The 13,657-nt window shown below is 39.5% G+C and overlaps 1 protein-coding gene across 5 annotated transcripts in view; it reads right to left on the bottom strand.

Moving 5' to 3' along the window:
- The window catches only part of LOC112973921 (cadherin-6), a 52,867-nt gene extending 39,659 nt beyond the window's left edge, over window positions 1-13,208 (bottom strand). For all 5 annotated transcript variants that reach the window (XM_026082343.1, XM_026082344.1, XM_026082345.1 and 2 more), the window contains exon 1: window positions 12,857-13,208. In XM_026082343.1, the coding sequence (XP_025938128.1) occupies window positions 12,857-13,084 (228 nt within the window). In that variant the 5' untranslated portion in view covers window positions 13,085-13,208. The remainder of the gene's footprint in view (window positions 1-12,856) is intronic.
- Between the last annotated feature and the right edge of the window lie 449 nt (window positions 13,209-13,657).

Raw genomic sequence — 13,657 nt, 5'->3', positions numbered from 1 at the left:
ACTTCCATCTTAACATGAGGAAAAACTTTTTCACTGTGAGGGTGACAGAGCACTGGAACAGGTTGCCCCGAGAGGTGGTGGAGTCTCCTTCTCTGGAGATATTCAAAAGCCGCCTGGATGCAATCCTGTGCAATGTGCTCTAGGTGACCCTGCTTGAGCAGGGGGGTTGGACTAGATGATCTCCAGAGGTCCCTTCCAACCTCAGTGATTCTGTGATTCTGTGATCCCTTTTTTGCCACTGTTTTTAGATTGTGTGGTACAAACAGTACCCAGGATACATGAGGATTAGTTTTAGTTGAGGCATCAGTTGAGGCATTACTAAAAAGCATAAAGGACTTAGAAAGCCACCTCCGAACTTGTCGTACATTAGTTCAGGTTCTAAGAATCCTCTCTCTTATATGTATATCTGAAAAGATGATTACGAGAGATTAAAAATGATTTTATTACCCAGTTTATTTTATTTTATTACACTTCAGTGATTAGGAATGAAAATTCAAACCTTTGAAGCCTTGAAAGCCATAAAGAACTGTACAAGTCATTTTGTTTAAGGAGACAGACTTTCTCATCACTGCAGATTTCCCACCATAACTGAATAGTCAGTCACAGCATTCAAATGTGAGTCTTAAAGACTAAATGGGAAAATCAGTTTGAGGTATCACTGATGATTTGCTTGGTATCAAAAAAACCAAACAAACAAACAAGGAATGAAGCACATTTATGTGCATCTCTGACAAAACACAAGATATGCAAGGGAAAGATAGGCTTGTAGCTGAAAATAGAGGACTGACAGGTTTTAATATTGTCTCTGTCACAGTCTTCTTGCCTGATCTTAGATAGATCACTTTTTGATGCTTCCACATTCTCCCTGCAGTAAAATGTGGGTTGTTAACAATGTCCAATGTTGTATGTAATGATTATAACATGATTTGAGAACTTTGGGTATAATTTGCTCTATGTTAGTTTGTAGAAAAACTGAGGATTGTTTTACTGGAGTAAAGATTAGCAAGCAAAATACTGTGGCTTTGGCACAGCTTGCTGCATTTAGAGAGTTGGTAGATGTCCTATTCCTAATGCAGTTGTAGTGCTGGAAAATGTACATGCTCTTAGGTGTTGGTTATTATTCACCAGCTGAAGGTTACTGTCCCCACAGCTTAGCTTACGGATGGAGTAGATGGGGGAGTTTCTGCACTATGGGACTGGCTATATTAGGTCAAACAATATCTTAAGTTGTTATAAGACTTAMGACTGTGCTAAAGTGAACAGGAGTATACGTGCTTTCTCTTCTGCCAGGTGAACTGTAGGGTTAATGATAGTTAAATGCCTAACTTGTAGGGACTTTCAACAGGAAGGCAATGAATCCCTAAAGGAATGCATGCCTCCCTAGAAATCTCTTCCCTAAATCCCCATGTTTCAATGAGAATTGTGCATACAATTCAAGAACACCTAGTTTCTTTATTGCTTTTTTTCAAATCAGAGCAAAATAGTTATAATGTCCTGACATCAGCGCATATCTCAATGGCAGTTATGTGCACAGGAAGAGATACGTACAGCGTACTTTATATACCTTCACTGTTTAAACTTAATAATTAGTATATTAACTATTAAACTTAAAACTTCTCCTTTTTGTGAGAAAAGGTACTCACTGAGACAAAAGGCCTAGATTTATATTCCATCTTTTAAAAATTCCACAGAAGAAAAAAATATCAGCTGAGCATTTTATGGCAGAATACTTTTGTGGGTCTGATCTAAAAATCTATAAGTAATTTGAAAGTCTCCAGCTGACTTTAATGGGACTTCTATCCTGTACTGCATAACTCAATGAAACAGAAACTCAGTAGCAGATGAAAGCAGGTAAACAGAAGAAAAGATTTTTATTTCAAAAAAGAGTGGTTTAATTTCATACATTCAACAAACATGCACCTCCATAACTAATAATTTCTTTTAGTATATATCCCTTAATCTCTAGACTATGTGATAAGTATAGTTAGTGAAATCAATTTTTTTTTATATATCCAGCTTGCATTGCTTTTGATATCTCAGTGAGCTAACTTAAGAACAGTTGCTTACTGTTTATCCACTGTCAGAATTATCGTTGAAATCATTATTTGAAAAAAAMAAACAAACCCAAAACCGCACTTAACTGTTTCACTTGTTTTCCTTGGACTTATGAACTAGAACTTTCAAAAATGCCCCCAAATCATATGCTAAGCAAACACAGCACCTTATCATATTACATCATCCTAGCAATATTACATTAGCCCTGATCTTTCTCTATGGATTTACCATGAATGCATAAGGTTAGATGAAGAAATACATTTTTAATTCAGTGAGAACCTCTATTCTCCTGGTGGGGGTGGAATATATCTTAAAGATGAACTATAAATAAAAAAAATACCCTTTGGCCTAATATCAAGAAATGTTTTTATTGGGATATAGTTGAATAAAACATCAGGCTTCTTCAGCAAGTAACAGCTTCTTACTACTCCCTGATGGATGCTCTTGAAAGCAAATGCTCATTCTTTGCTTACTGACAAAGGTGACCCCTCGATATTCTGAGCMCTTGATGCTGACAATCAAATCTAGAGGTATGTGTATGAATTTTATATGCTGTATAAAAGTATGTGTGGCAGGGTGGAACGTAGAGGGGTGGAGAAGAGAGGATATAGAAAGGCACTCAAACAAATGAGAATCCACATTCAGATTTAAAACCAAGCTTTAACAGGAAGAAAATGAATTCTTATCCACAGGTTTGGTTGAATCTTTAATCTTATTGCATTCCCCAGTCATCTAGTTTTACAATTCAGAAGCCGGGGAAAGGAAAAATATCTCCATGCCATCATGTGTCCCAACTTTGTTTCTAACCAAAGTTTGTGCGATGCAAACTGATAATTAAAGGACTGTGTGAGACAACAGATATAATCTAAAGGTCTATATATACAAGTCCCACCAAGACCCTCTTGAGGGAGGCCACTCCACTAGGAATACATTTATGGGAAATCTAAGTCAAGGCTGCCCTTTAGTAGATTCTTCTTCCAAATGAATATTCCTCAAAATACATTAGTCAGGAAATGATGGGATAGCCTTCATGACTCAAGTGCTGCAATAGAAGGATATAGGCCCTGGAGGAAAGCCAGGCCAGGAAGGCAAGGAGGTGGAGTAGCATAAGATCAGCTCAGGTGCATGGAGCTTTGCTTTGGAACAGGTGACAAATCATTCGAGAACTTTTGGGTAAGATTCAGAGGAAAGACCAACATGAGTGATGTTATGGTAGCCATCTGCTACATACTGCCTGGTCAAAAAGAGAAAGTAAATGAAGCCTTCTTTAGCCAGCTGGAGGAAGCCTCGCGACTGCAGACCATGGTACTCATGAGGGACTTTAACCACCCTAATGTCTGCTGGAAGGGCAATGTGGCGGGATGCAAGCAACCCAGGAGGTTTCTGGAGAGTGTCACAAGGCAATTTCTTGACACAGGTGATTGATGAGTTTACCAGATGATGCACTATGTTGGACTGTTACTTACGAATAAAGAAGAATAGCTCTGGAGTGTGAAAGTTGATGACAATTTGCCCTCAGGCCTGAAAGGTCCCTGAGCCTAGGAGTAGAATCTGTGGCGGGGGGCCRGGAAGGGGTGTGAAGCATTATCCTCAACAGATGAAAATCAAATTAGGGGCCACTTAAGCAAATTTGACATTCTCACATCCATGGGAAAACATGGAATGCATCCGAGGATGGTGAGGGAACGGGTTGATATCATTACAAAGCTACTTTCTATAGTGTTTGGAAGGTCACAGTGATTGGGGAAGGTTCCTGATGTCTGAAAAAAGGCAGTCACACCCGTTCTCAAGAAGGGCAAGAAGAAGGGTCTTGCCAGCTTCACTTCAGTTGCAGGGAGTGTTATGGAGCAAATTCTCTTGGAAGCCGTTTCCAGGTACATGAAGAAAAAGGTGATTGGGAACTGCCCACATGGATTTACCAAGGGCAAATTATGCTTAACCAACCTGATTGCCTTCTGTGTTGAGATGGATGGCCCTGTGGACAAGTAGAGAGCAGTGGATGCTGCATGACTTTAGCAAGGCTAAACAGTCTCCCATAGTATCCATATAGACAAATAAATGGACAAATAAGGTGGGTGGAAAATTGCTGGATAGCTGAGCTCAAAGGGCTGTGATCAGTGGTATGAATTCCAACTGGTGGCTGATTACTAGTGATGTTCCTCAGGGGCTGATATGATACTAGGGTCAGTACTGCTTGATGTCTTTATTAATGACTTGAATGTTGGAATGCACCCTCACCAACTTTGCAAATGATACAAAACTGGAGGGTGGGTGCGTGGAGASCAGTCAATATTGGTGGAGTAGGACTGCTCCCTGGAGGGACCTCAACAGCCTCAAGAACCTCATGAATTTCAACACAGGCAAATGCAAAGTCCTTCTTCTGCCCTGAAATAACCCCGTGCAGCAGTACAGGCTGGACAGAAAGCAGCTTCGCAGTGAAGGAACTGGGGGTTCTGGTGAGCAGCAAGATGAGCATGAATCAGCAGTGTTCCCTTGCAGAGAAGAAAACCAACTCTATGCTGGTCTGTTTTAGCAAGAGTATAGCCAGCCATTTGAGGGAATTGATTATTATCCTCTGTTCAGCGCGTGTAATAATGCAACTGGAGTACTGCATCTAGTTTTGGCTCCTCTGTACAAGAAAGACATACTGCAGTGAGTCTAAGGGAGGATCACCAACAGGRTTAGGGAGCTGGAGCACATGATGTATGAGGAGAGGAGAGAGAAACAGTTTTGTTTAGCTTTGAGAAGGCTAAAGGAGAATCTTATTGCTGTCTACAACTATCTAATGGGGGGTGTACAGCAGACAGAGCTAGGTGCTTCTTGGAGATGCACAGTGATAGGATGAGAGCCAACGGACACAAGTTGCAACAAGGGAAATTCTGATTATATATTAGGAAGAAAAATTAGAGGAAAGGTGGTAAAGCACTGAAAGAGGTGCCCATAGAAGTTGTGGAGTCTCCATCCTTGGAGATACTCAAAACTTGACAGGACACAGCCCTAAGCAGCCTGCTCTGACTGTACCTGCTTTGAGCAAGGTGTTGGACCAGATAACTTCAAAGGGTCTCTTCCAACCTAAATTATTCTGTGATTCTGTACAGCAAGAGTGATATTGAATCCCAGGCTCCAAGTAATAGTTTAGGATCCAACACTGCATGTCTAGGAATGAAGGTTCATTTTGACTGGAGAGCCTGGAATTTTCAGTGAGTCAACATTTACACCTATGTTCCCTAAATTATATCATATCTAATATTTGTGGAATAAAAATTTTCTCTGTGAAGCACAGGTAATTGTTGCAATCCAAACAGTTTAAATCATCTAAAAGGAGATTTCCTTTTTTTTTTTTTTAGGTAAAAAATGGATATTTGCATGAGCTAGGTTTACCAGAGTGAGTAGTGTAAGTCCTGAGAGGCTTTGTTACTTGGGAGCAACATGAGGCCCAAGCTCACACCAGCTCACAATCATTTTGGATACACATGTGAGAGTTTTCATGCACAGGGCATTTACTTTCTGTCCTCAACCCCTTTGGAGGTTGTTATCAACCACTTGTACGGGGCATTCTGTGAGGAATTTTAACGTCTGTAAGCAGCATTAACTCTGTGTTAAGCAACTGACCTGAAATGTGTAAAATCACAGAAAGACCATGGCATGGAAAGAAGCTATGAATGCTCTGACACCTCTGCTTGCATGCCCTTTAAATCCACTGCTGGTGCTGCAGTCAACTTGATTGCAAAGGATGCTAGGCAGGAGGAAGCATGTCATACAGCCAAAGGTACAGTTATTCTGTTTGCTTCTGTCTTTTAGGGAGAACTTAATCTTTTATTAATGATCACATGATTCTAAACACAGAAGTTTTACAAATGGCTTCTCTTAAGTTGATGTTGCCTTCCAACATGAAGATATAACATAGGCCAAGTTGACAAACATGCTAAAAAGTCTGGATGATGATTATTTGAGCTTGTACAGGACAGTAAAAACTTCTTTGTTCCAATAGACATCTAATGGTGAAACAACATTTAATGTTTCATGAAGAGACAAAGGAAGAACAAGTGCCAGATAGGTGACATCTCTATACAGAGCAGCCGCTCCAGCTGRGTTCTTCAGGAAGCCTTTGGCTCATCCTGCTCTGTACAGCATTACATATGCAGGTTGGGGATGGAAGGGCTGTGTTCACCTTTGGATGATACAACTCCAAAATAAATAACTCTGAAAAGAAAACAGTGGGAATGGTACTTCCAGAAAAAAGATTTGCTTGGCTGTTTTTCCCCCTCTCCTTTGATTTACATTTTTACCTCTCACTCAGTATGTCTCTACAATGTTTGTTGCTCCTGTTTTTTTGTGAAATTAGAAAAAGAGAGAGAAAGGACTGATACTCTTCTGTCCTCCCTGCCTGAGGGTGATTCTTCCCTTCATCTGCCACCTCAGACTTTCACTAGAACCACAAACTTCACTCAACCTTGAAATACATGCAAGTGCATGCTGAGGTTTGTTTCACCCCATTAATGGTGAAAGGAAGTCACAGTCTGCATTAGCACATATGGATCAACAGTAGCTATTCATATCACAAAACATTTTCAGTTCGTGTTTTGAGATGTTTTGCTGACTGGCCACAGCTCTCAATCTGCTGCTGCCCCACTGTGAACTTATGYTCTCCGGTGAGGGAAACAGCAGCAAAAGCAAAGGGAGTCACAGAGGATAAGAGTTTAATTTAATAAAGAGATTTCTCTAAGCTTTAAAGTTTAATATTTTTGGTGAGCCAGCTGTAAACAACTAGGGGTGGAATAACAGTTGTTCTTTGTCTTGAAYCTGAAATGAGGGATTTGTTTGAGGTGTTGCTAGCCTGCATGTTCTGTATTCGTATTGCAGCATTACAGTGAGGACTCTACTGTGCTATACAAACAAATAAGAAAAAGTTAAACACAGCTTCAAAGATCAGTGACCTAAGTAACCCAAAATAAAACATGGACTTCACCTGCAGTCTTACCATGCTTTTGGGGAGAAAGATTAATGTGCAAGAATGACAGGTATTCAGCTTGTTGAAGCGAAAGGCATGTGGCCTAATCATCTGAACAGGAGGGTAGAGGCTAGGAACTCCGATTTTTTTAAATCTTGGTTTCAAAATTTCTGATTTTTAGCTGTGCATAGGCCATTTAACCTCCTTGTAAATCAGTTTCCTCATCCATTAAAGGCTGGTGGTAATGCTTCCTTCACCACAGTATTAAACTTACCGTTGTAACTAATATTGGCACACATAAAGAACTGTCTGACTTTCCTGCCAGGAACAAGGGCAGGAGTGTCACTAATGGTCCACAGAAGCCGCGCACGATGCTAAGAGAGAACTGCCTCTGCAGAGGAGCAGTGCAGGCAGCCATCAGTGCCCTCCAGGGACCATAGCACTCTGACACAGCGTGCCAGAGGGACCCTGTGTCTAGAAGGGTGCAAAGGTTTAGTCCCTCTCCTTCTGTGTGGTAAAGGGTGTAGAGCTCCTCTGAGAGACACAGCATAAAACCAAATTCTACGTGCACCTTCAGCTGTGCAAGAAGAACAGTGAGGGCTTGCTGGAGACAGGGGTCCAGCCCAGAGCCCTGTGTGGGCCATGGGCAGTGCCACAGCCACAGAGCAGCTCAGATTGACTGGTGTAACCTAGAGGTGACTGATAGCTCTCTTCGGTTTTGCTGTGAGCCACTCCAAGCCCAGGAATTGTTCAGGACTGAGAGGCCATTTGGTGACTTAAAGGCTGTCTCTTGGGCTGCTAGTTCTCTTGGAAGCAGAGTGCAGAATCTAGCCCTAGAGAAGTGATATTCTGAACATCAAGAGAAAACCTTTTTGAATAGACTCACTGAATAAATAGAAGTCACAAATAGAATTTTTAATTTTAGGCCTCACTAAGATAACAAATAGTAACTGTATTTGGAACAGGAAATCAAAGACATCATGAGTATATCATAGCACAATGTACAAGGAAGAGAAAGTAAATATTGAGGAAGTGTTTGCCAATAGGATTGCATAAAGTATGTTAAAAGTGAAGATGCAAATAGTCATTTTAGTTTGACTTTTCACATCTTGCTTTTTTGGGGTGTAACAACAGTTTTGATGATAAGGACAGAACGCTAGCCTATTAAATTTCTGAGAGAAAGTGAAGATTTCTCTTGCTTGTTATCATGTCATCCAACTAAGATATGATAACTTCTAACTGCTGGAGTACGTGACCCATTATTGCTTGAAATGCTAAAAATACATGAACTATGTTATATGGTAAAAACTTTTTTGTTTAAACAGCCCTTTGTGTGTGCTCACAGTCGAATATCTCTTCTCTCTATAAGTGACTTAGTCTCACCACTTGTAACTGTTTGAAGAGATCCTAGCTTTTGTTTGATTTGATTCTGGTGAAATACCCTGCAGGAGACTGTTCTGTGTGCCTTCAAAACAGCTGTAGCCAGAAGTAAAATCAGTGAAAAGAAAGAAAAACAGTACCTGAAAGTATCTTGCAATACCATTCAGTTCATCCCCTCCTAATCCAAAGCCTCACAGATGAGAACCTATCTTTACCAGTGGTTCTTTTGACACCAAAGAAACTAAACAAAAAGATTCTGGTTTTGCCCTGAGTAATGCAGTATCCTTTCTGCTTTGCCAGGCCACAGAGCAGAAGGACTTTGACTTTATCTTCCTTGAAAGATGGAGTTGTCAGCAGAGAATGATTGTTTATGAGGGGATGTACAGGTAGTAACATCAGATAGCTTACAGGCAAGCACACTGCTTAAATTATATAAACATCAATAAGACATAGCAAAAATGAAAAGTATGTCTTAAAGTTTCCTTTTAGTGCCAGACAGACAGAGTGTGACAAAGCTGTTCTACYGTTGTCCCTGATGTTATCAGGAAAGCAAGTTGCTCCTTTCCACTGGAGACTGCTAGAAGCTATTTCTGGGTTAATGAATAAGATTTAAGATTTGTTCAGACCTTTCTTTAGTCTAAAAGGAAGACGCATCCTATCCCTTTATTTAACAATGACTTATAAGTTTGTGTTCTGACAAGACTGCTCAGTGATGGATGCCACTACATGGATTTTATGTAGCCAATGGGATGGCTGTGTAAAGACATCAATTGCATACAAATGGAGAGATGTGGTTACTGTATTTTTGAATACGCTATTGTAACAGGGCGAATTTTTCTACTCTGTTTTCCAGGTAAATATGAACACCTCTAGGGAACATAGTGTATATTTCTACATATAGCTGCACTACCACTTCACTGTTTACCTGGGATTTAGAGATGCATTCACCCCAGCCCTTTAAAGTCCTACTAAACAGGCACTGGTACAAGTAGATCTTTTTAGAAACCTAACCCAAATGTTCCAAATTTTTGTTGCACAGTAGTGCTGGGCACTTCTCTACTTTGATGCCCATGTAATCCTTTTATTTTATTTTGGGATTGAGTCCCTGCCAAGTGCCATAATTTCTGAACCAGAAGAAAAGATATCTTCAGGTTAAAATGTCACTGGGCCCATCAATCACACTCCAATGAATAGCTGTTAGTCCATAAGATATTCAGCAGCACAATGAATAATTCCAGTCTAGAACTTTTCTGCAAGTTCCTTATATTATGTGTGAGACTAACCAACACTGGAGGTGTGAYGTTCTGTTTTTCTTCTAAAGCTTCATTTTTGAAAATACAGGAATGAAATTTAGTAATACAAGAACTGGATAATAAAATAGTGGATCTGGTGTCAGAACCACCGCATGCAATCAGCTTGATAACATTGGAAGTTGCTTCTTGTCAGCTGCACATGTGATATGGCAGCATATTTGGTCTGGTGGTAAAATATCCAACATACAAAACTGGACCACTTTTTAATAGTTTATTAGTTTAATATTTAGGTGTCCATAGGTACCAAATAAGGACTACTTTGTTTTGTATGTGCTTAGACAGTTAGCTCCTGAAGGACATTCATTGGATGTACTTTCTGAAGTACACTGGACATACAGTACCTAGCACAACAGTGCTCTGGTCCATGATTCAGATACTGCTTCAGTACTGTCTTCAGTAGCGCCCTGAAATCTACTGCTCTGTTTGATATCTTCAGAGAGATCACCCTTCTTTTTTATTATCTCAAACCTAAATGCATTTCTTTCCTCCCTTTCTCCCGTCCTCTCCAAAAATACTGTCACAAATTTGTTTTTGTAGTGTAAATGGCTACAGGATGTTCCAGCTGTAATTTGGGTGGTTATAGAAATAATGCTGTTGGAATATTTTACAGACTTCTTTTATCTCAGATTTTGATATGATTGATTGAATTAAACAGATGTTAACAAATTAACAGAAAAAAACAAAGTAAAAGTTCTTTTATTTTCTGACAGCTTATGTGGAATCATTTTTTATAACTCTGATGTTAATCTCCACCAGTTTCAACTACTGAAACCGAAAAACAAGTACCAGATTTGACTGCATAAGCAGTCAGACATAAGCAGAACTCCCTTTTACATACGTATGTTGCTAAGGGTGTTAATGATTTTCTTGTTTACATTTCTTTATATAGAACAAAAATATTATAACCAAATATGCTTATCATTGTCAGGTCATACTTAAGGTTAACATCCTCTGAGAGAAAATATGCTTAATAAACATGTTCATTATCCTCATTTGCCCACACCAATCAAGTTTAATTGTTCAGTTAAATTGCCTGGTTACCTCAATTTAGAGACATCCAGCTATTTCTATCATTTATCCTCACACCAATACTCAACTTTCTCTATATAATAAATGATTTTTCTTTCATGCCTCTTGGCTAATTGTTCAATTACAAGGGTGTGAGCAGTTCTGGCATTTGAAAGATGTGTGAAAGGCCACTTGTGAATAGCCCAGGGACACAGAATCAATGACATTTATACATTATGTGTCATTTCTATGCTTTATAATAGTAAGTGTATTAAAAAACCAATAGGCAGAAGACTAATTCTTAAAAATAATGTTATGGTCCTCCACATTTTTTTTCTCTCTCAGTGACTCCAGTCCAAACTTTCTTGGTTTTCTGGTCCAGCTAGAYCATTTTTAACTATTTCTTGGCAAACTCATCCTCAGGTAATATTTGCTTTCCCATCAATCCCTCTGAAGTCAGTAGCTTCTACTCAAATTCTGCAGTGGAGAGAATAGGGGGCCTGGGATTTGAACAGCCTTAATGTCATAGCATAAATTACAGGCTGTAGAGCTCATCTCAGCACCCTATGCTTTATTTTTGGGGAGAGAGCTCCCCATTCTCCCTGCCCCCCAAGAAGTGTGTGAAATAGGAGAGTGGGTGGCAAACTGTTTTCTTTCAGTTTGTATTCTTTTCTTTTCCTAGACTCCATATTTCTTACCTTTTTTTTTTTTTTTCCTTCACCATCTCATCTTCTGTTTTTATTGTTCTCTCTTTAGGTAAACTTTTTTCCTGACTTCTATCCTCTATCCCCACTTGATTTCTCTTTCCACTCCTCTATCTTGATTCCTTTCTGTGAAGTTTCCTCTCAGTCCACCTCTGTCTTCCTAGTTCTTCCCTCTTACTCTCTCCTGACTCATTTTCCTACCCACTTATCTTCTCTCCCTCCTTCTCCTCTCTGAGGACTCTCTGCCTTTGGCTTTTTCCTGCAGATTCATTGGGCTCAATGGTACTCTTCATGAATGCTGATTATCCTGGTTGGAGCTCTATAAGTATTGTACCAGCTGAGTAGCTCTTCATTTGAATCCTGCCTTGCAGCCATTTACTAGGAAAGGAGTGTCACATCCAACTTTGACTAACAGCTGATTGGCAGGCAAGCAAAGCAGCCATCATCTCTCGTGGGAACGCTCAGAACCTTGCAGAGGGAGATAAAATGTCAAACCACTGCGATCTGCAGCCTTTGCTAAGAGGCTTGAAAGATCAAACTAGATCAGACACAATCCCATTTTAGTTTGGAAAACTAAGCTTTCTACTTTGAGTGTTATCAATAGCACAATTTCTGCATTCTGCAATACAGAATCCTATAGACTATGGCACCTTGGACAGAATAGACTCTCTCTGGACTTAACCGCACTTGCATTAGCTCTGCAGTTCACAAAAGCTGTTGTCTACATGGGAATCTGCTGCTCAGGAAGGTAGCTATTCTCAGAGCTGTGATTTTTTTTTTAACAGATCCTTTTCTAACTGTTATCATTCTTTGAGCATTGGAAATTTTCAGCCATTTATTGTTTCCTAATGTATAAGCACAGTGTGCTTCAACTCTTCCTAATAGCATGGCTTGTGGTATTATGGTTATATTACAGAGTTTTCAGTGGCACCACAAAGCCTCATCAGAAGTATCTGCAGTGGAGAATGAGAAATGAAATGGATGATAGAAATCTCACCAAAATACAGGCAGAGCAACCTCACCAAAATACTGGCACTGTGAATCCTAAATATCTTGGACCAAACCCTCTTCTGGTCTATATAGTAGGACTCTAATAAAATTAATGAGTAGGAGGGAAAAAGCATATCAAATTTTAAAGCTAAGAATCTGGTCTAGAATATCCTCCTATAATTGAACTGCATTATTTCCAAACAAAAATAAAAATAAAATCTTTAAAATAATTGTGTATGATTGGCCATGGGACTCACAGGTTGAACTGGGAACTTTGCCTTCCCTGCTGTTGATTACAGTTTGATGCTGAAGTGTGCTAACCTTTCTCTGGCTGAAGCTGGACAGGCAGGAATGAGCACTAACATTTGTAGTAGACTTCATTCATACATACTTGTTATTGTTGGCTTTCTAATGCTTTTAAAATCAAAATGCATATATGTCTAAAAGAGTCTTACCTTGCCAACATATTGGTAGTCGGTCCCTGTATATTCCTCCAGTAAAAAGAACTGATTCCACATCCAGCTCCTTTTGGAACGACTGAAGTCTTTCCTGCTGTTTCCAGATAATACCAAAACCTTTTCCTTTTCTGGAAAGCCACTAGTCCTTTTGGACAACAAAGTTAAGAAACTTTGGTGGGGCTGACCAGCCCAAAACAGCAGCCAGAAGCAATGGTAAGTTCTCATCACGGCAACACAAGGAGGTGCAAATAATGACTTATTTTCTTGTCCTCAAACTAACCTAATTTACTGCACTGAATCCAGTCTCATGCCTTCTTTCTTTGAATAGTTTTTGCAGTCTCAAAGGATATCTGAAAATAAAAATGACAACATTTTAAGCATTTTCAAAGGTACTTAATCATTATAGCAAATAAGTCCAAAAAGTAGAAGAGTAATAGCGATTGTTGAAAAGCTAGGCTTTCTAGTTCAAAAATGTTGCAAGTGGTCCTTCAAATAATCTAAGTGAATCTGTACTGAGTAGGAGGAAGTATTCCTGATGTTTAATTTTTCTTTTACCTCCATTTACTTCCATTCCTGGATTAATGTACACTAGATATTTCTCTTTTTACTGACTGGACTTTGGGATATAATTGATTAGATGGTGACTGGAGATCTTGGTGGGGTTACATTACTACACTAAGAAGGGGTACCAAGAGTGCACATTGCCTTCCCAGGAGATATTAGGTTGCTGTAGTTATGGGCTGAAAAGCCTGGACTTACTTAAATGGCTCCATGATTTTTACCTTAAATTTAAGATTT

This window comes from Apteryx rowi, unplaced genomic scaffold, assembly GCF_003343035.1.
Source record: "Apteryx rowi isolate R43461 unplaced genomic scaffold, aptRow1 scaffold_573, whole genome shotgun sequence".
NCBI classification, from domain to species: domain Eukaryota; kingdom Metazoa; phylum Chordata; class Aves; order Apterygiformes; family Apterygidae; genus Apteryx; species Apteryx rowi.
The sequence above is the reverse complement of the archived record's forward strand: the minus strand, read 5'-3'. Positions and strand labels throughout refer to the sequence as shown.